Source organism: Ovis aries, chromosome 9 (genome assembly GCF_016772045.2).
Source record: "Ovis aries strain OAR_USU_Benz2616 breed Rambouillet chromosome 9, ARS-UI_Ramb_v3.0, whole genome shotgun sequence".
In the NCBI taxonomy this organism is placed as follows: Eukaryota; Metazoa; Chordata; class Mammalia; order Artiodactyla; family Bovidae; genus Ovis; species Ovis aries.
In genome coordinates this window covers 77,191,593-77,215,725 of record NC_056062.1, presented here as the reverse complement: position 1 = coordinate 77,215,725, position 24,133 = coordinate 77,191,593, and the positions used below count along the sequence as shown (strand labels likewise).

Genomic DNA, 24,133 nt, shown 5'->3' with positions numbered 1-24,133 from the left:
AAATGCTGGCCCTGGTTCTGCCCTCGAGCTTCACAGAAACTCTTAACCCTTCTTCCTCAAGAAACTCTTAACCATTCTTCCTCAATCACATCTTCAAATATTTAGAAAGAGCTGCTTCATTACAACATTTCTACTCATTCCCAAACCAGGTCCAATACTCACTCATCTTTCACCCCTCACTCATTTGATGTAGTTTCCACAGCATTCATTAACCAAGTCTCCCTGAGTCTGGTTTAGTGGAGCAGCTCAACATATGGCACCAAGAACACAACACAATATTCCACATGTGGTCTGACAATTCAATCCAATGCAAAAAAAAACACACAAACATTAATGAGTGCCTTCTAGGCTCCAGACTAATATTGTTCTTGATCTTAACTATAATTCTATTAATGCGCCCTAAAAACACATTAGCTTTACTTATTTTAGCCCATATTCCAGACTGCTGCTGCTGCTGCTGCTGCTAAGTCGCTTCAGTTGTGTCCGACTGTGCGACGTCATAGACGGCAGCCCACCAGGCTCCCCTGTCCCTGGGATTCTCCAGGCAAGAACACTGGAGTTCTTGGGTTGCCATTTCCTTCTCCAATGCATGAAAGTGAAAAGTGAAAGTGAAGTCGCTCAGTCATGTCCGACCCTTCGCGACCCCATGGACTGCAGCCTACCAAGCTCCTCCATCCACGGGGTTTTCCAGGCAAGAGTACTGCAGTGGGGTGCCATTGCCTTCTCCAATATTCCAGACTACCATGACCAAAATGAGACTAAATTCTGTTATCCAAACTGTCAGTCTACTCCTCTCCTGCCATTTCTATAGTCACTACAGTGCAGTAGGACAAGTTTTTGAGCCATGTGGGCCTGGGTGGACCCTGTCACTCACCAGCTGAGTAAGCTGGAAAAACACCAGTTCACTTGCAATGTTTCATCCAAGTCTCTGATACATAATAATTTTTAAAAGTCAAAGCCAATGACAGGTTTGTGTGGAACAGATTATTCTCTAGAATGACAATAATCCATCAATCCAACTAAAGCGTGACTGTCCCTCATGTCGCAGGAATGGAAGACGAGACAGGCTGGTTAGTGAAGGAAAAGGAGAGAGAAGCACTAAATCTGTGCCAGGTACGTAACACATATTACCTCATTTTGTAACAGTCTTGCAAGACGGTTCTACTGTGTCCTTAGAGAAAGGTATTGAGGAACTCAGTAATTAAGGAATATACCTGAGATCACGCGGGCAACGAGTGAAGCAGCTGAGGTCACACAGTTCTGTTTCTCTGCTCTTCCAGCCATTACACTGGAGATGAGCACAGGAGCAATGCACGCGGCCAAGGTGGGCGAGGGCGGCTAGGGACGGGAGGATGACATAAGGATGAAGCTACAGAGAAAGCTAGAAAGAGTCCGTATTAAGGAGTTTGGACTTGCAAGTTGGACTATTAAGAGTCAACGCCTACTGGCTATGATTAGCGAAATATCTGAGAATAAATTTCACAGATGATGATAGGGCTCTGAAGACAAACACAGCAGCCTAAGTGGAGCATGTATTGTTTAGACAGGGTTGGGAGGGAAGGCTTTCTGGATGGAGTGATTTAAATCAGAGAGAAAGTGATACAAATATCTCGGGGGAGAGCCCTCCAGGCTAAGAGGCCCTGAGTACAGTTAGCATACTCACGTTTGAGAAACATAAAAGGCCAAGTTTTCCAGCTAGGCTGGAAAAGGATTAACAAGCAAAAGAGGCATAGGAAATAAAGCCCAAGAGATGGCAAGAGCCAGATTATACAGGATTTTGTATTTTATTCTTAGTGTAACGAGGAGCCACTAGACAAAGTTTTGAGCAGGAAGTAAGATGGCTCAATTTATTATCATTATTGTCACTCACTGAAATCATAATACATTAAATTTACAGTTCCCTAAAGTACCGATTCATAACTATCCAAAAGAAAGAAGGGTGAAAATAAAAAAGACAGAGAGCGTGAGATTAGTTTGGCTCACTAATTCTCAGTAAGCCCATGCTGGCTTCTAATTCTTAGTTAAGTGCTCATAAACCAAACATTACTAATCTGTTTTAGAATCTTGCCAGTAACTTGGTCTGGAAATCCATTATTCCTTCTCCTCCCTGCCCCCAATTGCTTTTTGAAAACCTGTGATATTTCCCCTTCTCCCATCTTGGGCATGAAGCATGAGTAGTTAATATGTAGACTGTACAGTACCAAATGTAAATGCAAAGGGATGAGACAGATGGAGAGAGACAGAAAGACAGTGAATATAATATAAAAGCAGAGGATTTGGAGAGACAGAAAAGAAGGATAAGTGGCTCAGGTGGGCTGCATGGGACACATGAAGGGGTCAAACTGCCTGAAGGAGGAAAAACATTATTGCATAGAGTTCAAAAGAAACCACACTAAGTCAATTTCAACTAAAGCCTTGAAACAAATGTATATGAAAAGGTTATGTCTCTTCTAACTGGATGGCAGGATATGGGCTGAACTCTTCTTAAACTTGAAGTTAATTTCCTATACTATTGTTATATTTCTTCTATAATTTAAGATTGATCTTTTTTTAATAATGAAGAAAATTAGGTGGCGGAGGGGGGGTGTATTTTCTAGGCCAAGTAAAAGTCTATATAATCATAAATCTCGAGACAATGAAATGTATATTTTGAGAAACTGAAATCAGACCCAACAGAAAGACTATTTTTTCTAAAACTTCACTAAAATGTATTTTTTTGTTTTTTTTTGGAAGAAGAATGGAGAATGCAGAGCCTAGAGGAAAGACTGCATAATCCAGAAGAATAAAATTCTGACAATAATTTTGTGGCTCTGCTGGGTATTTTATAACACACACTTGGACGATGAAAGGTGAAGAGTCAGACCACAGAGGAAGTTGTCGAAGTGTCCTGTAACATGGCTAAAGCCTGTTGCTGGAAAGGAAGAGCGTGGCTTAGTGTCTCAACCTGACCCCCATGATGGTTTCAGAGACCCAGCATGCCCCATGGAGGAGAAAACACAAATTCTTTTTGAAAAAAAGGAAACAAAACAAATAAACATGTGAGCATAGTACATACATATGCACAAGAATTCATCTAGGCAAAAAAAAAAAAAATACATCTAGTACTTTCCCTTCAAAACACATTTTCTGTAGTTAGGCTTTAAGACACTGCTCGTTTTAGGGCCCAATCCCTTTAAAATTACCTGAGACTTTTTTATATTTCAGATTTTCCCTTATAGTATTTGAATGAAACAGTTTCCATTTAAAATACAAATCTTTTATCTTTCCTTCATCTGACATTCCTGATGAACTCTGTTTCTACACAACAGTATCAGTGTTTTTATGCATCCCCATTTCATTTTTCCTAAACCCCTCAGTACTTACTCTGTCACTGCTAAGACCAAAAATCTCTTATCTAGTATCTACCTATGATACACCACCAGCAGTGTCCCCATCTTATTTACTACTGATATAAAATGCTAGTTGCCTTAAACATAAATTTCACTTTAATATCTGTCCAAGAGGATACCAATAATTGCCCAGAGGCAAGAAATTTAGTTTCTTAAATGGTTTTATATTATCTCCTCATCGCCTCTGTTCAAAGACTAAAATAATACCCAAATACAACTGTACAAGATTTTGTACAGAATGCTTTTGATGGTTAGAAAAATGCCAGCTTCCCTTTTTTCTTTTATTTACTTTTATTGTAATATAACTGATCCAGCTTTCTTCAATAATAATAATTCCTAAATATGATTCAAACCCAAATGATTAACTCCATAAAAGACACAACTTTATCTTGTAAGAAAGATATGGTATTTTCTATCAAAGAAGAAGGTGCAAGAAATAAAGAAGCATTTAGAATAGTTGAACAGAAAGGTATATAGCTGGCTTGTGAATAAGATTTCCTAAAATGGTGGCTAATTACCAAACCTTTGTTCTTTCCACCTTTTGATTCTCTTTCCTCATAAGGATATTTTAGTGGGCCTTATCCTGGACATGTTCAAAAAACTAAAAAGGTGGGGAAAATCATTACCAACTGTCCAAAAAAAACTTAGGTGACCGCCGGGAAAGACTGTAACTCTGTGGTCCTCAACCTATGAGGAGCCAGGGGAGGGAACTTGCATCTTTGGGCTAAAAACCCAGCAAACCTCCCATCTGATGTGCTTGCTCCCAGACCTCTGTCTGTAAGGCACCCTTCTGGAGAAGTAAAGACTACCTTGCTGAGCCATTTTCGACTGTCTGGTTCATTCCTGAAGCTGACACCGTTTGAGAGCATTTCCAACAATCTAAATGCTTTAATTAGTATTTTTTAAAAAATATTACTCCTGATAAATCTGTCTCACAAGATAACCCAGTGTGTACAATATTTTGTTTTGATAATATATTCCATGGAACATAATAATACACTCACTGGAAGGCTTAGGAATTCATTAAAGTAGTCCACAAGGAAATCATCTGTTGCCAAAGAATCTTCCTGCAAAAATATAAAAGCATAATATTAATAAGCGTATACCAAGATGTTTTAAAACCACGCAAACACTATTCTCTAATTCTGCTATCAATAGATTATAATATAGAGCTTTCAATCTGTTTCAATTAGTCGACAGTGAACCGTCCCTATAAACAGAACAGTGTTACAATCTCTGGAAGGAAGAAATACAAAAACGTCCTCTTAAAAGGCCTTGCTGCTATACTTGGCTGGAAACAGAACAAGTGAGAAATACAGCATGACAGGCAAACAAACATCAACAAGGACAAAATAGCACACATAGTAAATTTCCCATGGATTTATCACAAATATTTATCTTACAAAAATAAAGGCAGAATCAATACAGATAGAACCAGTGTTTGGGGTTAAGATGAAATTCAGAATGAAAAACTCCATAAATTGCCTAATGAAAGTAATAAACTAAGTGAAAAAAATAACCCACTGACTGCTTAGAATGAGAGCTTTAATAATCTGGGTCATGCTTCACTTTTGCAAGAAGCAACTTTGACAACACATGTGTTCTAAGCATAAAGATTGTATACGCTTTTTTCCATGACTATCTCATCCACCAACACAGTTGCTTTTATAGTTGGCAAAATTGGAAAGCCACTGTCAATAACAAAGTCTCTCTTCCAAATAAAGCACCTTATTTTATTAGCAATTGTTTCCATTGTGTCAAAAGCACATCCTCACGTACCCTGTTGTATATATAGTATGTGTGTTTTTATTATTCATAATTATATTTCAGTTTCCCAAATCTAACATGAAAGTTGACACTATGACACAATGTTATTATTTCCATATGGCTGATTATTTTCTTCTTATACTGGCCAATTTTAAAAAACTGATTGAAATATAATGTGAAAGTATAAGCAAGATATGACACTATATTAATACCTACTTCAGAAGTAGATTTTCATGGTAATTTCTTTAAGTAATTGCAGTATCAGAATAGAATTATAAACAATCACTTATATGATTTATCTCAAAGAACTTAGTAAATTCTGAACTGGCTAAGACAACAACTAAGGATTTAGTTTACTAAAAGTCTCTGATTTAAACAACAAACTCAGGATCTCACAAAGCTACTACCCTCACAGCAGTACTTTAGTAATACATGCTCAAACAAAATTCTCACCGGCAAAGGTCAAACAAAGCAGAGCAAGGCAGATAACATTTGGTGGAGGCTAAAAGAGTAACTTATATGCAGAGTACATCATGCAAAATGCCAGGCTGGCTGAAGCACAAGGTGGAATCAAGATCGCCAGGAGAAATATCAATAACCTCCGATATGCAGACACCACCACCCTTACGGCAGAAAGTGAGAGGAAACAGAGGTTCTTAATGAAAGTGAAAGAGTGAAAAAGTTGGCTTAAAACTCAACATTCAGAAAACTAGGATCATGGCATTTGGTCCCACCACTTCATGGCAAATAGATGGGGAAACAATGGAAACAGTGATAGACTTTATTTTCTTGGGCTCCAAAATCACTGCAGATGGTGACTGCAGACATGAAATTAAAAGATGCTTGTTCCTTGGAAGAAAACCTATGACCAACCTAGACAGCATATTAAAAAGCAGAGACGTTACTTTGCCAACAAAGGTCCGTCTAGTCAAGGCTATGGTTTTTACAGTAGTCATGTATGGATGTGAGAGGTGGAACATAAAGAATGCTGATGGCCAAAGAATTGATGCTTTTGAACTATGGTTTTGGAGAAGACTCTTGAGAGCCCCTTGGACTCCAAGGAGATCTAACCAGTCCATCCTAAAGGAAATCAGTCCTGAATATTCATTGGAATGACTGATGCTGAAACTGAAACTCCAATACTCTGGCCACCTGATGTAAAGAAGTGACTCATTAGAAAAGACCCTGGTGCTGGGAAAGATTGAAGGCAGGAGGAGAAGGGGACAACCGAGGATGAGATGGTTGGATAGCATCACCAACGTGATGGACATGAGTTTGAGTAGTCTCTGGGAGTTGGTGATGGCAAGGGAAGCCTGGCATGCTGCAGTCCATAGGGTCGCACACATAGATGCCGAGAAAGCCTTTAACAAAATTCAACATCCATTTATGATAAAAACTCTCCAGAAAGCAGGAATAGAAGGAACATACCTTAACATAATAAAAGCTATATATGACAAACTCACAGCAAACATTATCCTCAATGGTGAAAAGTTGAAAGCATTTCCCCTAAAGTCAGGAACAAGACAAGGGTGCCCACTTTCACCACTGATACTCAACATAGTTTTGGAAGTTTTGGCCACAGCAGTCAGAGCAGAAAAAGAAATAAAAGGAACCCAAATTGGAAAAGAAGAAGTAAAACTCTCACTGTTTGCAGATGACATGATCCTCTACATAGAAAACCCTAAAGACTCCACCAGAAAATTACTAGAGCTAATCAATGAATATAGTAAAGTTGCAGGATATAAAATCAACACACAGAAATCCCTTGCATTCCTATACAGTAACAATGAGAAAATAGAGAAATTAAGGAAACAATTCCATTCACCATCACAATGAAAAGAATAAAATACTTGGGAATATATCTACATAGGGTTGCACAGAGTCAGACACAACTGAGTGACTGAACTGTTTCTGTTACTGTTACTGCTGCTACTGCTAAGTCGCTTCAGTCATGCCCAACTCTGTGAGACCCCAGAGATGGCAGCCTACCAGGCTCCTCTGTCCCTGGGATTCTCCAGGCAAGAACACTAGAGTGGGTTGCCATTTCCTTCTCCAATGCATGAGAGTGAAAAGTGAAAGTGAAGTCGCTCAGTTGTGTCCGACTCTTTACAACCTCATGGACTGCAGCTCACCAGGCTCCTCGGTCCATGGGATTTTCTAGGCAAGAGTACTGGAGTGTGGTGCCAAAAGGGTAATTATCTTTTGACTTTAACCTTTCAGAGTTACTTCAATTTTCTGGACTTCATTTAGCAAACTAATAAACAATTCAACAAATATTTTTAGGATTTCCTGGGTAAATTTCCTAGGTAAAGGCATTATGCTACAACAAGGGTGGTCAAGTTTTACACTACTGGGCTCATGATCAAAAATCCACAGGTGGGAAGGGTGAGAATTTTAAATTAGTTAACTGTAATGGAGCATGGTTCCTATTTTGCTAAACTAGCCATTTTGTTTTTAAATTTTAGTTGTAAAACAAAAAGTGTATTTCATAAATACACATGGACCTAAATATCACCTAGTCAGTTACATAACCAGAAATTTCTAGAGAATCCTCAAATTCATATAGTCATTTCCAGATGCCTCACAATTCTAAGAGACTCTAACTCAATGCTTTCCAAACCACCTGTGATGAAACACCTGTTTTGTTTTCTCCCCCTAATCAGTTTCAGACAGATATTTTTGGTAAAATACAGTAAGAATGAATTATTAGAAAGCAAAATAAAAATATACATAATACAAGCCCAACTATTTTATTAATTATCGGGCTTCCCAGGAGGCACAGTAGTAAAGAATCCGCCTGCCAATGCTGAAGATGCAAAAGATTTAGGTTCACTCCCTGGGTTGAGAAGATCCCCTGGAGGAGGAAATGGCAACCCACTCCAGTATTCTTGCCTAGAAAATTCCATGGACAGAAGAGCCTGGCAGGCTACATTCCATGGGGTTGCAAAGAGTTGGACATGACTGAGTACATACGCACATTTTATTATTAAAGTCAATACTCTTGGGACTTCCCTGGTGGTCCAGGAGTTAAGAATCCGCCTTGCAATGCAGGGGATGCAGGTTTGATCGCTGGTCAGAGAACTAAGATCTCACATGCTGAAGAGCAACTACGCCTGCACATGGCAACAACTGACCCCGTGCCCCACAACTTGAGAGTCCACGAGTCGCAGCAAAAGATTCTGCATGACACGTCGAAGCTCCTGTGAACCACAACTAAGACCCAAGGTAGTCAAATAAGTGAATAAATAAATAGGTTAAAGTAAATAGGAACTAAAATCGATACTCAGTCAGATTGCCATAAGGCTTCCAAAGGTTTACTCTCGATTTGTGAACTCATCTCTGAATGGATAGACGGGAGTTCTCTGGCAGCATCAGTCTGCACACCCAACTCCAGCAGCACAGCCCTGACCCTTAGGGAGCAGTGTGCTCTCAGCCCCTCAGGTCCCCTTGAGGGACCACAGGAAAGGGCATTTCCTGGGCATTCAGTCACATCCTCCATTTGCACTTAACAACCATGGACACTTAATGTATTATTCAAATACATCAAAATCTGCATTTCTTTTCTGAAGCTGTATCTTAATTTCTACCAATATTAAACATAAAGGTTTCTGCTGGTATCAGGGCAGTTAGCTCCACAAGGGAAATAAGTGTGGCCTTCAAGTGCCATCCGCTCAGTCCTCGCGTCACACTTGAATGGAAAGGCCTGCGGGTCTCTCAATAAATGAACGTATTTTCCCATCGCCGTTTCTAGTTCAGTGTGTTCAAGTATCTTGTCACATCAGTAACAAAGTCCTATGAACCTATGAGGATATGATAAACCCTTTACTTTCCAAACCCTTTAGATTTGGAGAAGCAACTCAGTTACTCTCAAAAGATTTCCACAGTCCAGTCACTTGGCTGCAGTAAAATGAACTAAGTCTCCATTATCCAGGTTTAACATCTTCCAAATAACCAATAGACCCTATGGTTAGTGGTACAATCAAGAAGAAAACTGAGTTACAATCAATTCCTCCATTACATCATTCCATGAACCTGACTACAAAATTTGCAGCACAGATTCTCTGCTGAGTGACGCAATGGAAGGCAGGAACACTTTTCAGAGTTGAATGCACCCTTGAAGCCTGTTTCTTCATGTATTACAGGTGTGCCATCTGTGAAAGTGAAGTCAGCTTTTCCATTTTTAGTCCAAATTGCTCAAAACTTCTTCCTGAAAGCGGGTTACACAAAATAAGTTTGTATGTGTATGCTAATAGATAAAATATTTTTATTGATTAAAAAATCATTTTGCTGGACCCTCAAATGACATAAATGACAACTTCTTCTCAACGCTAAAAGATGCAAGATATACAAAGAAGGTCTTCTAATGAAGGGAAGACTAGATAAATACAGACCAAAAAATGTAGTCCAAAAAAGAATATAGTACCTTCCAAAGAAAATTACCACATAAAATGTTTCCTCCAAAAGGAGGGAAAGATGTTATTTGGTAGGGGGAATCAGAAAAGACTCAAGAAGGGAAAATGGCATTTGAATTATATTTCAAATAACTTCAACGTCTGTATCTAAAAAGATACACAAGAGAGGCAATAATGCAGAGAAAAGACAGACATGCATGAGGAAAGACACGGTGGAAAGCAAAACATTATAAAGGCAATCAGTTAGCTAATGGCACAAACAGAAAAATAACCCAAGCTTCCAACCTCCCTTTAAGCCATCCACATACTAGCCAAAACCATTCATCTAATTTATAAGGTAGAATCCTAAACTGACACAGTTTAGACTGGGAATGCTATCAGCCATCAGGAGATAGGCATAAACCATATTTCCAGAATTATACTTATCAGGAGGGACCTATTTTGCTTCTTCTTCCTAAAATACGTATAGATTCTTCCTTTCCTCCTTTCTAAACAAGCCAATCACGAGACTAGAGCCTGCAACCCAGCATGGCCGTGACAGGCCACGGTGTACAGACAACGGCATTCGTGGTCAAGTGAGAGTCGGCCTCTCCGGATCGCAGGACAACCAGGAACAGTCAGGGATGGCTGGTGCTCCCAGGATGGAGACCTCTGGCTATGAGCAATCTTGTTTGGGACTCCTCATCCAACTCGCTTCCCTGGAGATGGTGATTTACGAGCCATATCCCACACCCAGACGCTGAGTATAGCCAAAGAGTTGCTCAAGCTGGTGGACATGGATTTATTAGGCCAGCTGTAGCACACACCACTGTTCTATGAAGCTGCTGGAGGAGTTTCTGTTTGAGATGTCCAAAAAGACACTTCACAGCCAAAGGTGCTGACAACTTGGAGGAAAGAGGGGGAGGAGATCTTTGGAAGGAAAATGGCCCCAAGTCTTTGCCTTCACATACAACAGATATTTCTGTCTGCTGGCAACTGATGTATCCTTGTAGTAGTATACAAGGCAATCACTTGAAAAATATATGCATGTACTGCTGTAGAGTTTCATCATTATTTTGAAATAACTGAAACACTTTATTGACTTCTAAATTTGTTTATCCTAAGAATTTTAACATTATATTTGTAATGAAAAGAGGGGATACTATTAGGTTTAAATTTCATTTTTAACTTCTGCAGTTTTGAATGGCTGTTTAAAAAGTCTAAAAAATTTTAATACCTTTGGGAGATATAGTTTCTCACCAATTGAGACTATACAAGAATAGTAAAAGATAGAACATTAAAAGTCTTGATTAGAAATTACATATAGTTATTTCAAGCATAAGACCTAACATTAAAAAGTTATATACATTCAACAAGGAAATTAACAATTCCATTTACAATAGTAGGGAAAATAATGACAACCAAGAAGGGAAAGACTTGTACACTGAACTAAAAAACTGCCGAAAGAAATTAGAGAAGATATAAATAAAAGGAAATACATGCCATGTTCAAGGATTGAAAAACCATATTGCTAAGATGACAATATTACCCAAAGCAATCTACAAATTTTAATACATTCTCCATCAAAATCCCAATGCCTTTTTTTTTTTTTTTTTTTTTTAGAAATGAAAAATTCATCCTAAAATTCACAAGGAATTTCAAGGGACCCGGAATAACCAAAATAATATTGAAAAAGAACAAAAACTGAAGGATCCATATATCCTAATTTCAAAACTTATGACAAAATTACAGTAATGAAAACAAAGTGGTACTGGCATAAAGACAGACATACAGACCATTGGAATAGAATAGAGTCCAGAAATAAATCCTCTCTTAAATGGTCAAATAATTTTCCACAAGGGTGCCAAGACAATTCAGCAGAGAAAGGACATTCTTTTCAACAAATGGTGGTAGGAAAACTGGATATCCACATGCCAAAAAATGAGGTTGGATCTTCTCTTTATAACATATACAAAAATTAACTCAAAATGGATCAAAGACCTAAAACATAAACACTAAAACTATAAAATACGTAGAGAAGACATAAGGATAAATCTTCATGACTTTGGATTTGGCAATGGATTCTTAAACAGGACATCTAAAGCATAAGCCAAAAAGAAAAAAATAAATAAATGATTTTTCATGAAAATTAAAAACTTGTGAATCAAAGGACCCTACTAGGAAAGTGAAAGATAACCTACAGAATGTGAGAAAATATTTGCAAAGCATATACTGATAAGCATTTAACATTCAAATATATATATAAAGAATTCTAAAAACTCAGAAAGAAAAATATAAACAACCTCAAGTGTTTTAAACAGGCGAAAAACTTTAACATTTCTCCAGAGAAGATATACAAATGGTCAATAAGCACATGAAAAGATACTCAACATCAGCAGCAACAAGATATCACTTCACATCTACTAGGATGGCTACAATTTTTTAAAAAAATGAAAGATAACAAGTGCTGGTGAGAATGCAGAGAAACTGGAATCCTTGTACATCGTGAAATGGTACAGCCACCATCCCTCAAAAAGTTAAACATATGTAATTACCATTATAATCCAGCAATACATTTCTGGGTATATACCCAAAAAAACAGAAAGCAGGATTCAAACAAGTATTTGTTGTACATCTGTGTGCATAGAACCGTTATTCACAACTGCCAAAAGATGGAGACAACTCAAATGCCTATTGGTACATGAAAGGATAAACAAAATACAGTATGTACATATAATGGAATATTATTCAGCCTTGAAAAGGAATGAAATTCTGATACATGAAACAACATGAATGATCCCTGAAAATGTCATGCTAAATGAAATAACCCAAACACTAAAGGACAAATATTGCATTATTCCACTTATATGAATTACCTAGAATAGTCAAGGGCTTCCCAGGTGGCCCTAGTGGTAAAGAATCTACCTACTAATGTGGGAGGACATGAGGCATGGGTTCAATCCCTGGATTGGGAAGATCCCCTAGAAGTGGGCCTGGCAACTCACTCCAGTACTGTAGCCTGGAGAATCCCATGGACAGAGGAGCCTGATGGGCTACACCGCACAGTGTCACAGTCAGACATGACTGAAGCAACTTAGCCTGCACACACAGAACAGTCAAATCCATAAAGACAGAAAGTAGAACAATGGTAACTGAAGGCTGGAAGAGGAGTAACAGGAAGTCACTATTTAATGGGTTCAGTTCAGTTCAGTTCAGTCGCTGAGTCATGTCCAACTCTTTGTGACCCCATGAACTGAAGCACACCAGGGTTCCCTGTCCAACACCAGTTCCGGGAGCCTGTTCAAACTCATGTTCATTGAGTTGGTGATGCCATCCAACCATCTCATCCTCTGTCATCCCCTTCTCCTCCTGCCTTCAATCTTTCCCAGCATCAAGGTCTTTCCAAATGAGTCACTTCTTCACATCAGGTGGCCAAAGTACTGGAGTGTCAGCTTCAGCATCAGTCATTCCAATGAATATTCAGGACTGATTTCCTTTAGGATGGACTGGTTTCATCTCATTGCTGTCCAAGGGACTCTCAAAAGTCTCCTCCAACACCACAGTTCACAAGCATCAATTCTTCAGTGCTCAGCTTTCTTTATAGTCCAATTCTCAAATCCATACATGACTGCTCGAAAAAACCAAAGCTTTGACTAGATGGACCTTTGTTGGCAAAGTAATGTCTCTGCTTTTAATACGCTGTCTAGATTGGTCAGAGCTTTCTTCCAAGGAGCAAACGTCTTTTTATTTGATGGCTGTAGTCACCATCTGCAGTGATTTTGGAGCCCAAAAATATAAAGTCTCTCACTGTTTCCATTGTTTCCTTGTCTATTTGCCATAAAGTGATGGAACCAAATGCCATGATCTTAGTTTTCTGAATGTTGAGCTTTAAGCCAATTATTTCACTCTCCTCTTTCACTTTCATCAAGAGGCTCTTTAGCTCTTCTTTGCCTTCTGCCATAAAGATGGTGTCATCTGCATATCTAATGTTATTGATTTTTCTCCCAGCAATCTTGATTCCAGCTCATTCTTCATCCAGCCCAGCATTTCACATGATATACTCTACATATAAGTTAAATAAGAAGGGTGACAATATACAGCCTGGATGCACTCCTTTCCCACTTTGGAACCAGTCTGTTGTTCCATGTCCTGTCCGAACTGTTGCTTCTTGACCTGCATACAGATCTCTCAGGAGGCAGGTCAGGTGGTCTGGTATTCCCATCTCTAAGAATTTTCCACAGTTTGTTGTGATCCACACAGTCAAAGGCTTTGGCATACTCAATAAAGCAGGAGTAGATATTTTTCTGGAACTCTCTTGCTTTTTCAACGATCCAATAGATATTGGCAATTCGATCTCTGGTTCCCCTGCCTTTTCAATTTGGGATGATGAAAAAGTTTTGGAGATGGATAGTGGTCACAGATGCACAAGGTGAATGTGCTTAATGCCACTGAAATCATACACTTAAAAATGGTTAAAATGGTAAGTTTATGTACATTTTCCACAATAAAAAAGTTAGAAAGTGTTAGTTGCTCAGTTGTTTCCAACTCTTTGTGACCCCCATGGACTGTAGCCTGCCAGGCTCCTCTATCCATGGAATTTTCTAAGCAATAATACCAGAGTGGGTAGCCACTCCTTTCCCCAGGAGATCTTCCCAACCCAAGGACTGAACCTGGATCTCCTGCATTGGCAGGAAGATTCATCACCATCTGAGCCACCAGAGAAGCCAAAGTTAAATATATGCCAGAATCATGCAACAACATGGAGAATCTCAAAATCACCATGCTGAGCAAACACAGCTTTACACAAGAGAAAACCAACTGTATGATTCCATTTATATGAATTTAAATCTATAATCTGTTACTAATCCATGGTGAAAACCAGGACAGTAGTCTTTGGGGAATGTAGGAAGAATCAACTGGAAAGAGACTTGAAAGGGCTCTTTAAGATTATGGAAATGTTCTATATTTGATTGAGATTTAGATTACACAAGTGTATACACTTATTAAAATTTTTCAAATGGGACTCAAGTTTTCCATTTCACTGTGCATAAATCTTACATACAAAAGAACCATAAACTAATACTGAACACTAATTTTAGGGGTGATATGTATCTCATCAATGTCTACAGCTTATACTCTGAAATGTACAAAAATAAAACAGATTGACGGATGAATGGTGAGATGGACAGACCAAGAAACATGAAAAAGCAAATGTAGCAAAATACTAATGACTGTGAAATCTTGCTGATGGGTATATAGGTGTTTACCACACAGTTTTTTTTCCCCTCTCTTGGCCACACAGCATGTGGAATCTCAGCTCCCCGACCAGGGATCGAACTCACATCCCTTGCCATCAGAAGCATGGAGTCTTAACTACTGGATTGCCAGGGAAGTCCCACCACATAGTTCTTTTAACTTTCCTATGTGTTTAAATGTATGCATTTAAAAATGCTTTGATGAGGGGACTTATGTATAAGGAAATGATATCATGTTTCTCTGCATCTGTGGAGCTTTCCTAGCCTCCTGCGCACCAAAGGACAGATCACAAATCACTATCATCACATCTAGAATAAATCCCTGGTCATCTGACGATCTTTTGACCACTATCCTGAGATCCCATGCACTACCAGTCAGACCCCTCCAGGACCTCTGCTTCACCCTCCTGTCCATAATGTGCTAAACCTCATCTTCCTACCTCTCCTTACCCCATTACAGTATGGATCAGTCTTCCCAGCAACACCACAATCAATACAAGAGTTCCACTTGTCTTCTAATCTCCCAGCTTTTTCTAACACAAGAAAGGGTTTTGGATGAATGCAATTTGGATCCTGCCCAGCTGTCCAGCCTCATCTCATATTACCACACTCTAGCCATTGCAATTTTTTTTTATAGTTCTGCACCTTTGTGCATCAGAGAAGGCAATGGCACCCCACTCCAGTACCCTTGCCTGGAAAATGGAGGAGCCTGGTAGGCTGCAGTCCATGGGGTCGCGAAGAGTCGGACACAACTGAGCGACTTCACTTTCACTTTTCACTCTCATGCATTGGAGAAGGAAATGGCCACCCACTCCAGTGTTCTTGCCTGGAGAATCCCAGGGACGGGGGAGCCTGGTGGGCTGCCATCTTTGGGGTTGCAGAGTCAGACATGACTGAAGCGACTTCGCAGCAGCCAGCAGCAACACCTTCGTGCATGCTGATTATTCAACTGTGAAAATCTTTTCTCCTCTTATAATCTACCCACCCCTTTTCTTCTCCAAAAGTTATAGCTAGGTTTCCACTATCATTGCTTTCAATACTTCAGACTCTAATTTTCTGTTTAGTCTCACACTCTGGGCTGTAAATTTCTGGAAGAAAAAGACTGCTTCTTATTCATTTAAAAAATTCCCAATGCTAAAAGAATCTGAAAAATAATACACACAAACACACACTCACACACCCACAAATATACATATACTGAGGCCCACGTGGCTCAGTGGTGAAGAATCCACCTGCCAATGCAGGAGAATGAATTTGATCTCTGGGTCGGGAAGATTTCCTAGAGGAGGAAATGACAACCCACTCCAGCACTCTTGCTTGAAAAACCCCATGGACAGAGAAGCCAGGTGGGCTACAGTCTGAGGCTGCAGAGTCGGACACGACTGAGAGGCTGAGCATGGAGGTATACATATGTATAATCTGAGAGTCATTTTGCTGTACTCCTAAAGCTGACATAATATTCTGAATCAACCACACTTCAATTAAAAAATTTCCCAGTACTTTGTATAATAGATACTTACATTATTGTTAAGTAAATGTTGAATGATTATACCAAAGACATGAAACCTAAAGAGAAAAGACTAATAACCTAAGACTCTAATAAAACAACACTAGGGAGAGCCCCTGGAGAAGGAAACAGCAACCCACTTCAGTATTCTTGCCTGGAAAATCCCATGGACAGAGGAGCCTGATGGGCTACAGTCCATGGGATCATAAGAGTGAGACATGACTTAGTGACTAAATCACCACCTCCAATAAAATAAAAAGGAGAGATGTTGCCAAAAAAGGAAAACAAAAAAAGAGAACACAAGGGGAAACAAATGCCACAAAGTGGTTTGTTGAAAGTATATATTACACAGGTCAAAGGCATTTCAGGAACTTAAGAGCTGAAAGTCCATTTATCAGATCCTCACTGGACTGCAAAACTGCATATGGTATTATTAATATAGTATATGAAGCAGGAAGCAAGTCAGAGTGGCTCATGCAATGAAGAGCAAAAGTATGAAACTCCTTTTATTATGGAGAGTTATCATCACATATTACAATCAGCATCTACTGAGCAGTACTTTTCCATTTGGTTTCTATTCTCACTCTCTTTCCTGGAGGAAACTCTGAAAGGCCTGGGGAATATACAGGAAGCTGTCAATTCCCTTTTTATCCAATCACACAGTGCTTCACGCTGGGCTGGACGCAGCACAAGCTGGAATCAAGATTACTGGGAGAAAAATCAATAACCTCAGATACACAGATGACCCCATGCTTATGGCAGAAAGTGAAGAGGAACTAAAGAGCCTCTTGATGAAAGTAAAGAGGAGAGTTAAATAATTGGCTTAAAACTCAACATTCAGAAAACTAAGATCATGGCATTCGGTCCCATTGCTTCATGGCAAATAGATGGGGAAACAATGGAAACAGTGATAGACTTTATTTTTGGGGGGGCTCCAAAATCACTGCAGATGGTGACTGTGGCCATGAAATTAAAATATGCTTGCTCCTTGGAAGAAAACCTATGACCAACCTAGACAGCATATTAAAAAGCAGAGACATTACTTTGTCAACAAAGGTCCATCTAGTCAAAGCTATGGTTTTTCCAGTAGTCATGTATGGATGTGAGAGTTGGACTATAAAGAAAGCTGAGTGCCAAAGAACTGATTATTTGAAGTGTGGTGTTGGAGAAGACTCTTGAGAGTCCCTTGGACAACAATGAGATGAAACCAGCCCATCCTAAAGGAAATCAGTCCTGAATATTCATTGGAATGACTGATGCTGAAGCTGAAACTCCAATACTTTGGCCACCTGATGCAAGGAGGCAACTCATTGGAAAAGACCCTGATGCTGGCAAAGATTAAAGGCGGGAGGAGAAGGGGATGACAGAGGATGAGATGGTTGGATGGCATCATCCACTTGATCGACAGGAGGTTGAGCAAGCTCCAGGAGTTGGTGATGGACAGGGAGGCCTGGTGTGCTACAGTCCGTGGGGTCAGAGTTGGACACAACTGAGCGACTGAACTCAACTGTCTAAAAAGCCAAGCAGGACTTTTTCAGTGAATTCACTGGCTTGGGTTCAGTCGATTCATCTGGCCAAACACCCTATGGCTTTCCTCATGTACTAAAGTCCTGGATACAACATGTTATCCTAATGTAAAAAAGTGTATTTTACACTCTTTATCATCTTTCCTCCCATGCTACACCTTATGACTGAGTGACTAAGTACAGTATACACCTTACCTATGATTAAAAGTTTCTCTTAATCTTAATGTACTTTTTGTTCAAAATGCACACAAACATAAACTGCTTATCCTTGTATTGTTTCATATTAAGGTCACCTCTCCAAATAGAAGGTATACAATTTTGAGGAACAGTGATGGACAGCGTGTGTCCCCAGTAGTGCCTAATACAATGATAAATGCAATTAGTTGCTTAACAATATACTTGTTAACTAATGAATTGATGGAACTTCTAAAGCAGTTTCTGCGGTTTCAAAAAGCATTAGAGAATTTGGTTCCAACCAGAGAACTGGACTCCGCAGAGATGGAAGAATTCCAAACAGCCTAACACTCTCCAAAGAACCTCCAGGACCATCTGGATTTCCAAATGACTTGTTGGAGACACTTCTGGTACCTCACTTGGCACCCTCCAACCACCTGCTCCTGTCCTCCACCACCTCCACAGACTGGCAACCAGCGTGCCACCCAAGTGTGCTCTCACAGTTCCCCCAACCCCACTGATGTGCAATCAACTCTATTCACAATCTGAAAAGGTAAACACCATGTGGTCATTAATGTTCATATAATTAGACACTGTTGCTCACAAGGACTGGAGCATATGTGTCTTTTTTGCATATTACATGAAAATAGTGAGAATATCCTTAGGCTTGGGAAATGCTCTGTGTTTATAATAAACTCATTCACTCTATACAAATAACAGAAAATGAATCTGAACAGCCTAAAGATTAGCTAAAAGTCAATACTACTTTTAACAACTAAAATATAAAAAATATCACATGAAACTACAGTGTCTCTTAACTTTATTCACGATATAGCATATGCAGGTGTACTGAATCACAGTATGAGCTCTATAGAAGCTCACAAATTTGTTAAGAAATTGCAAAATTTACAAAGTTAAAATACATGCAAACCAATGTCTGACAAGAAAAAAATTGTTCTAAATGTTATTCTCTCCACTGAAGATAGAGGCCTCATGTAAAGGTTAAAATATTTTGCAGACATACTTAACAGCATCATCGACTGAGAAAACGCAGTAAGAATAAAGTTCCTGCAAATATGGACGCGCTTTATTTTAGTATAGGACTCTGCTGCCAATAATGGAAAACCAAAATAATACTATTTAAATAACACAGAGGTTTATGTCTCTCGTGTAATTATAAGCAGTGCAGAACTGGCACAGTGGCGTCCCAACCTATCAGGAGCCCAGGTCTCTTGGGTCTTGTGGCTCTGCCATTCTCAACACACCACTTCTGCCTCATGATCCAAGATGATTGCTTCAGCTCCAGGGTCACACCCTCCTTCCAGCCAGCAAGAAAGACGACAAAGGGCATATTCTCTGAGTGTCAGAGTCAGAATGACCCAGGTTCTAGCTGTGGTCTGACCGGTTTTACCAGCTGTGTGACCCAGGGGTTGGTTATTCCATCTCTGTAAACATCAGCTTTCCAGAAGCAGGACACAGTGCTTCTGCTTAAACTTCATTAATCAAAACTTGGTTATAAAACTTGGTTCTGGCAAGGGAAGCCAGAAAACATTGTTAATTATTTTGGAGAGTAATATGTCTTGTAGGTACCGTGGAAAATGGCGGAATGGGAAACCAGAGATCTCAGTCACACAATTCCTTTCCAAAAATATTAATGAGAAAACACTCTTACACTTTGGTGAAAGAGAGAGAAATATTATGTGCAAGACATACGGATTCTTTCATGTATAGATAATGCTTGGTGAGCCGATGAATTTGAGGATCTGGTTACAAACTGGTCATGACTGAAAGCTGCACAGGGCTCAGAGGCAATCTGGATGATTTTAGGCTGGCAAGGTTTCATGGAGATGAGCTGGACCTGGAAGAATGCCCAAGATTGTGAAATGGATGGGGGAGAACAACTGAGACAAAACTCAACAGTAAAGCCAAGGAGGCAAGCAGCGCAGTTTGGCTGGAGCAGAGGGCGTGTGGAAGCACTTTATAAACCAAAGACACTTTGAACACTGTCTTCATCACACAGATAATATTGGGAGATAAGGTTAAAGAAGGTTGAAAAGTTGCAGAAAAGATTCCGCATGCTAAAGGGAGGCTTCTGACATTCCAGCTCTGCCAGTTACTACAAGTGTGGTCCCAAGCCAAGTCAGTGAGCCTCTGTGAACACCGACATCCTCATCTGTGAGAGGTGTGTGTTAGTCACTACCTAACAGGGTTGTTCTGAGGTTTAAATACCACCATGAAGTCAGCATTCAACAAACAGTAGGTTTAAAAAAAGCTCTTAACAATTGAGTAACATGGCAATTTCTTATAGAGTTAATAGCAGTTTGACAGCCAAGGTAGCGGAGATGGGAGAAGGAAAATTCCTAAAGGTAGAGCAAAGTCATAGCAAGCAATTCAGGTTGCACACAAGAGTCTGCTCTTTGTGCCTCAGGCAAAGAAAAACTGCAGTTGGCAGAGGGAACACTGGAGGCAGCAATATGAGCTAGGAATACTGCCAAAGTCCGTGCTCAGGGATGAGGGCCTGAATAAGACAGTAGCTGTGAGGATGGAGAAAAAGATTTGGCTATGAAAGGAACTTGGGAAATGACTACAGGTGGGAGGTGAAGAAAAGGGAAGAAAGGTTCTGACTTGAGTGTTTGAATGGCCAGTGGCACCATTAACTGAAATAAGAAAGAGGGGAAAAGACAGAATATGTGGTGATTAGTTCACTTCACACTACTGAAGTGATGTAGGGACATCTAGGTAATGAAGTCACCCAGTAACCCAGTAGATATAGAGTTCTGACATCATAAGAGGAGTGCAGACTAGAGGTGTGCGGATTTGGGAGCCCTGTGAAACAAGGGTGGCGGAAGCCATAGGCGAAGAGGAGTTCTCCCAGAGAATCCTGAAGAAGGTCTATACTTTGATGGGTAAGAAAAAAGAGAAGCCAGGAAGGGAGGACATGAGAGATGGGAGAACTGGGAGACAGTGGAATTAAAAAAAAAAAAATCAAGAGAAAGAGGAATGGCTACTAGAATTTTCAAAGTGGCCTCATTAAATTGCCATAAGCTGGGGAAAGATGTGGAGAGGTCAGCAGGCAATTCAAATGTTAAGAGTAACTAACGCCTGTGAGAGACTGTGCTGGAGTTGTACGGGAAAAGGTTATCTCGAAAAAATGCTTACCTCTTGCCTGCGTGAAGAACAGTTCAGGAAGCAGCTTAAAGAAATTTGCTACTACCCAGAGTGATGCCAAGGCAACAGGAAGATTGTTGGAGTTTCTGGCACACTATTTGTGCCTCTGTTTTGGTCTCCCTCAGTGATGGACCAAAGATCTGGAAAGCGCTAGCAGAGGCAAGGTAGCAGAGAGCCTCTACTCTCAGCCCCTACTAGACTATGAACTTTTTGAGACTTATCCTTAGCATTTAGCACCACACTTGAATATAGAAGCACTCGTGTTTACTCGCTGAGTAAAAAACCAAAAACAAATATTGACCAACAAGAGAAAAGAATTGACCAACAAGAGAAATAAGTGCTGTAGGACATAAGCAAATAATGTAGAGAAGTTGTTAGAACTCTTGGGAATCAAGCCTCTGTATGTAGACAAGTCGTTAGAACTCCTGGAATCAAGCCTCTGTACTAATGAGGCTTTTCTGCCTCCTATCTTAATGCATTCATTACCTGGGATAAGTTCCTTAAATACACTGAATCACAGTAGAACCCACTACTCCAGAAACAGCACTCACCTAAATGACAACATATATAATGTACTTGGCCAAGTAGTTATTACCGCTCAACTCTCCAGAAGTCTGAGCCGAGACTAGCACATTTTCAAAAGAATTATAACTGTAAATAGACCTTGTGTTAATCAATGCCACCTACTAAAGTTTACTGTAACCAGGAACTGCTCAGCCCCAACACAATAAAACCATGGAGATGAATCTACTCTCATGGAGTCATCAACAAACTTAGCAAAGTTGAATGAGGCCATTTATATAAAAGAACTTTTAACAATGAACAGCATCCACCATGAAAAATCAGTTGGCCCCGTCTTAAAATGTACCTGTTGAAAAATAAATTCTTGAATCCAGCACCATTGTTATGAAACCAAAGCTTATATTATAACTCGTTTGGCAGAAAGAAAGGAAAAGAAACATCATTTCTAAAAAGTGATCTACGATTTGCTATTTTTAAAAAGCCAAGGGGGAAAAAAGAAGTAGCCCTCCAAATTCTACTTACAAATCCTTCTTCTGTAATAGTTGGTGGCTCTGAAACAAAATAAAATATTACATTATCTCACTCAAATCTGATTTCCTTTTAAAGTAAATGAAATAATTTGAGGCGGTACTCAGCCCTGCATTATATGTGGGCAAGCTCAGTAAAACGTTTGGCCCTCTGTTCGCTCTCTGCACATGGGTTGAATTTGAAGTTGGAATTCAAGGTGGAAGTGGGGAGAAAAGGCCTCTGGAATCCAGCCTGGTCACTAATCGACTGCGACCCCCAGAGTCAACCTTAATAGATGGAGGCCTCCATGACTCCCGCTGCAAAACGGAGAATTAAGCAAGATAAAATAAGACGGTGCCAACGAGGCACTGGAAAAGGGGTATGGCGGGTTAAATTTCTTAGAAAATGCGGTGAGAGGCCTCTGCGGTCTGTGCTACCAAGGTTAGGAAGAGGGGTCGCCCGGGGGGCAAATAGAAGCCCAGAGGCGGCGCGCGGTGGGGCCGCCCCGCGCGCCCCGGCCCCGACCCCGGCCGCCCCACCTACCGACGCTGAGCCGCCTCTCGGGCATGCCGCCGCCCGCGCCCCGCGCCCCCGGCACCCGCGCGGGCCGTCAAGACGCCACCGGCGCGGGCCGTCGGGCCCCGGGAACGGACGCCGACGCGGAGCGGCGCGCGCGGCCCCGGGCGGTCTGGCCGCTGTGGCCCTAGCGCGGCTCGAGTTGCTATGGAGCTGAGACAATGCGGGCGCCGAGCAGCGGCCCGTCACGCGCCTTTCGGGGGGTGGGGGGTGCTCCCCGGGCCGAGGAAGGGACGCGGGCCACCCCGGTCCGTCCTCCTCCGGGCCAGGGCCCTGCGCCGCCGCCAGCGGCTTACGGGACGACGCGCCCCCGGACCCCGCCACCCCGGGGCCCTGGAGACGCGTCGCCCTGCGAACTCAAACCTGCCGGGGCCTCGTTACTATGGCGACCGCGGCTCAGGCTGGTTCTCCCCGCTCGGTCTACAGTAAGACAAGACCCGCTTCGAGCGGGTGCCGGACGTGGAGGCCATACGGGCCGGTCCTGAAAAGAGGAGGAAGACGAGCTTTCCTGGTACTAAAGGAGCTCTTGAGCGCATTCACAGTTATATGAATGCCTGTGTAAAAAGTTAAGTGTTCCCGTACTTTTAGGAACCGGATCTTCCCCCAAGCTTTTGCTCCGATTAGGGCAGCCCAGTTCTCAAGATAGCTATTAAGATAGATTTTTACAGTTACCAGAGGAGACATGAAAAGAGGACAGTAAACTGAGGGTGCCCAGAGTGTGTGTGCCCGGAAAAGTTATGACAGAGGAGTTTAAGAATGAAGTTTGCAAAAAAGAACAGTATTTATAATTAGGGGGAAATGAGAGTTTTTCTCAATGTCGTGGCTCAAAGTTCCTTCCCAGACCTCTCCCCCTGGATATGCCCAAATCAAAATGTCCAAAAGGAAATTCACATTATCCCCCATATCTTGTTTTCGAATTCCATCTTCCTCCATAAATTCTATACTCAGTAAGTGGTACCTTCATCCACTAAGTGACTCAAAGCCAGAAACACCACATTCACTCAGGCACTGGGTCCTGCCAAGGACACCTTAAAGTGTTTCAGGAATCTAGAATCTTATCTGTCTTGTAACAACCAGAGTCCTAGCACAGCCTGCCATTTGGACTGTTGTGAAAACTTCCTAACTTGTTTCTCAGCCATTGCTTCCAGCGAAGTTCCCTTTAAATCCATTCTCTGAGATGAAAGCAAAATTATCCAAATGCAAATTTGACCTCCCTGAATCCTGTGGCTCCATTTTTGCCTCCTAGGGCCTGCAGGTGTGTGAGTGCTTAAGCAAACAAGAGTGACAATGGGTGCTAGTCCTGCAAGAAACTGAACACCTGCTTAGTCGTATTTATTGCCTTTTCAATAGG

The 24,133-nt window shown here is 40.8% G+C and overlaps 1 protein-coding gene across 15 annotated transcripts in view; it reads right to left on the bottom strand.

Annotated features, from left to right (window-relative positions):
• RGS22 (regulator of G protein signaling 22) overlaps nucleotides 1–23,342 on the bottom strand; it is a 139,716-nt gene extending 116,374 nt beyond the window's left edge. For 11 of the 15 annotated variants that reach the window (XM_060393882.1, XM_060393883.1, XM_060393885.1 and 8 more), the window contains exons 1-3: nucleotides 22,750–22,905; nucleotides 22,222–22,250; nucleotides 4,394–4,456 (exon numbers count right to left, since the gene is read on the bottom strand). In XM_060393882.1, the coding sequence (XP_060249865.1) occupies nucleotides 4,394–4,456; nucleotides 22,222–22,250; nucleotides 22,750–22,774 (117 nt within the window). In that variant the 5' untranslated portion in view covers nucleotides 22,775–22,905. Of the gene's footprint in view, nucleotides 1–4,393; nucleotides 4,457–21,728; nucleotides 21,808–22,221; nucleotides 22,251–22,749; nucleotides 22,906–23,145 lie in introns of those variants that run through there. The other 4 variants (XM_060393893.1, XM_060393895.1, XM_060393894.1 and 1 more) reach the window with 2 other exon arrangements.
• Between the last annotated feature and the right edge of the window lie 791 nt (nucleotides 23,343–24,133).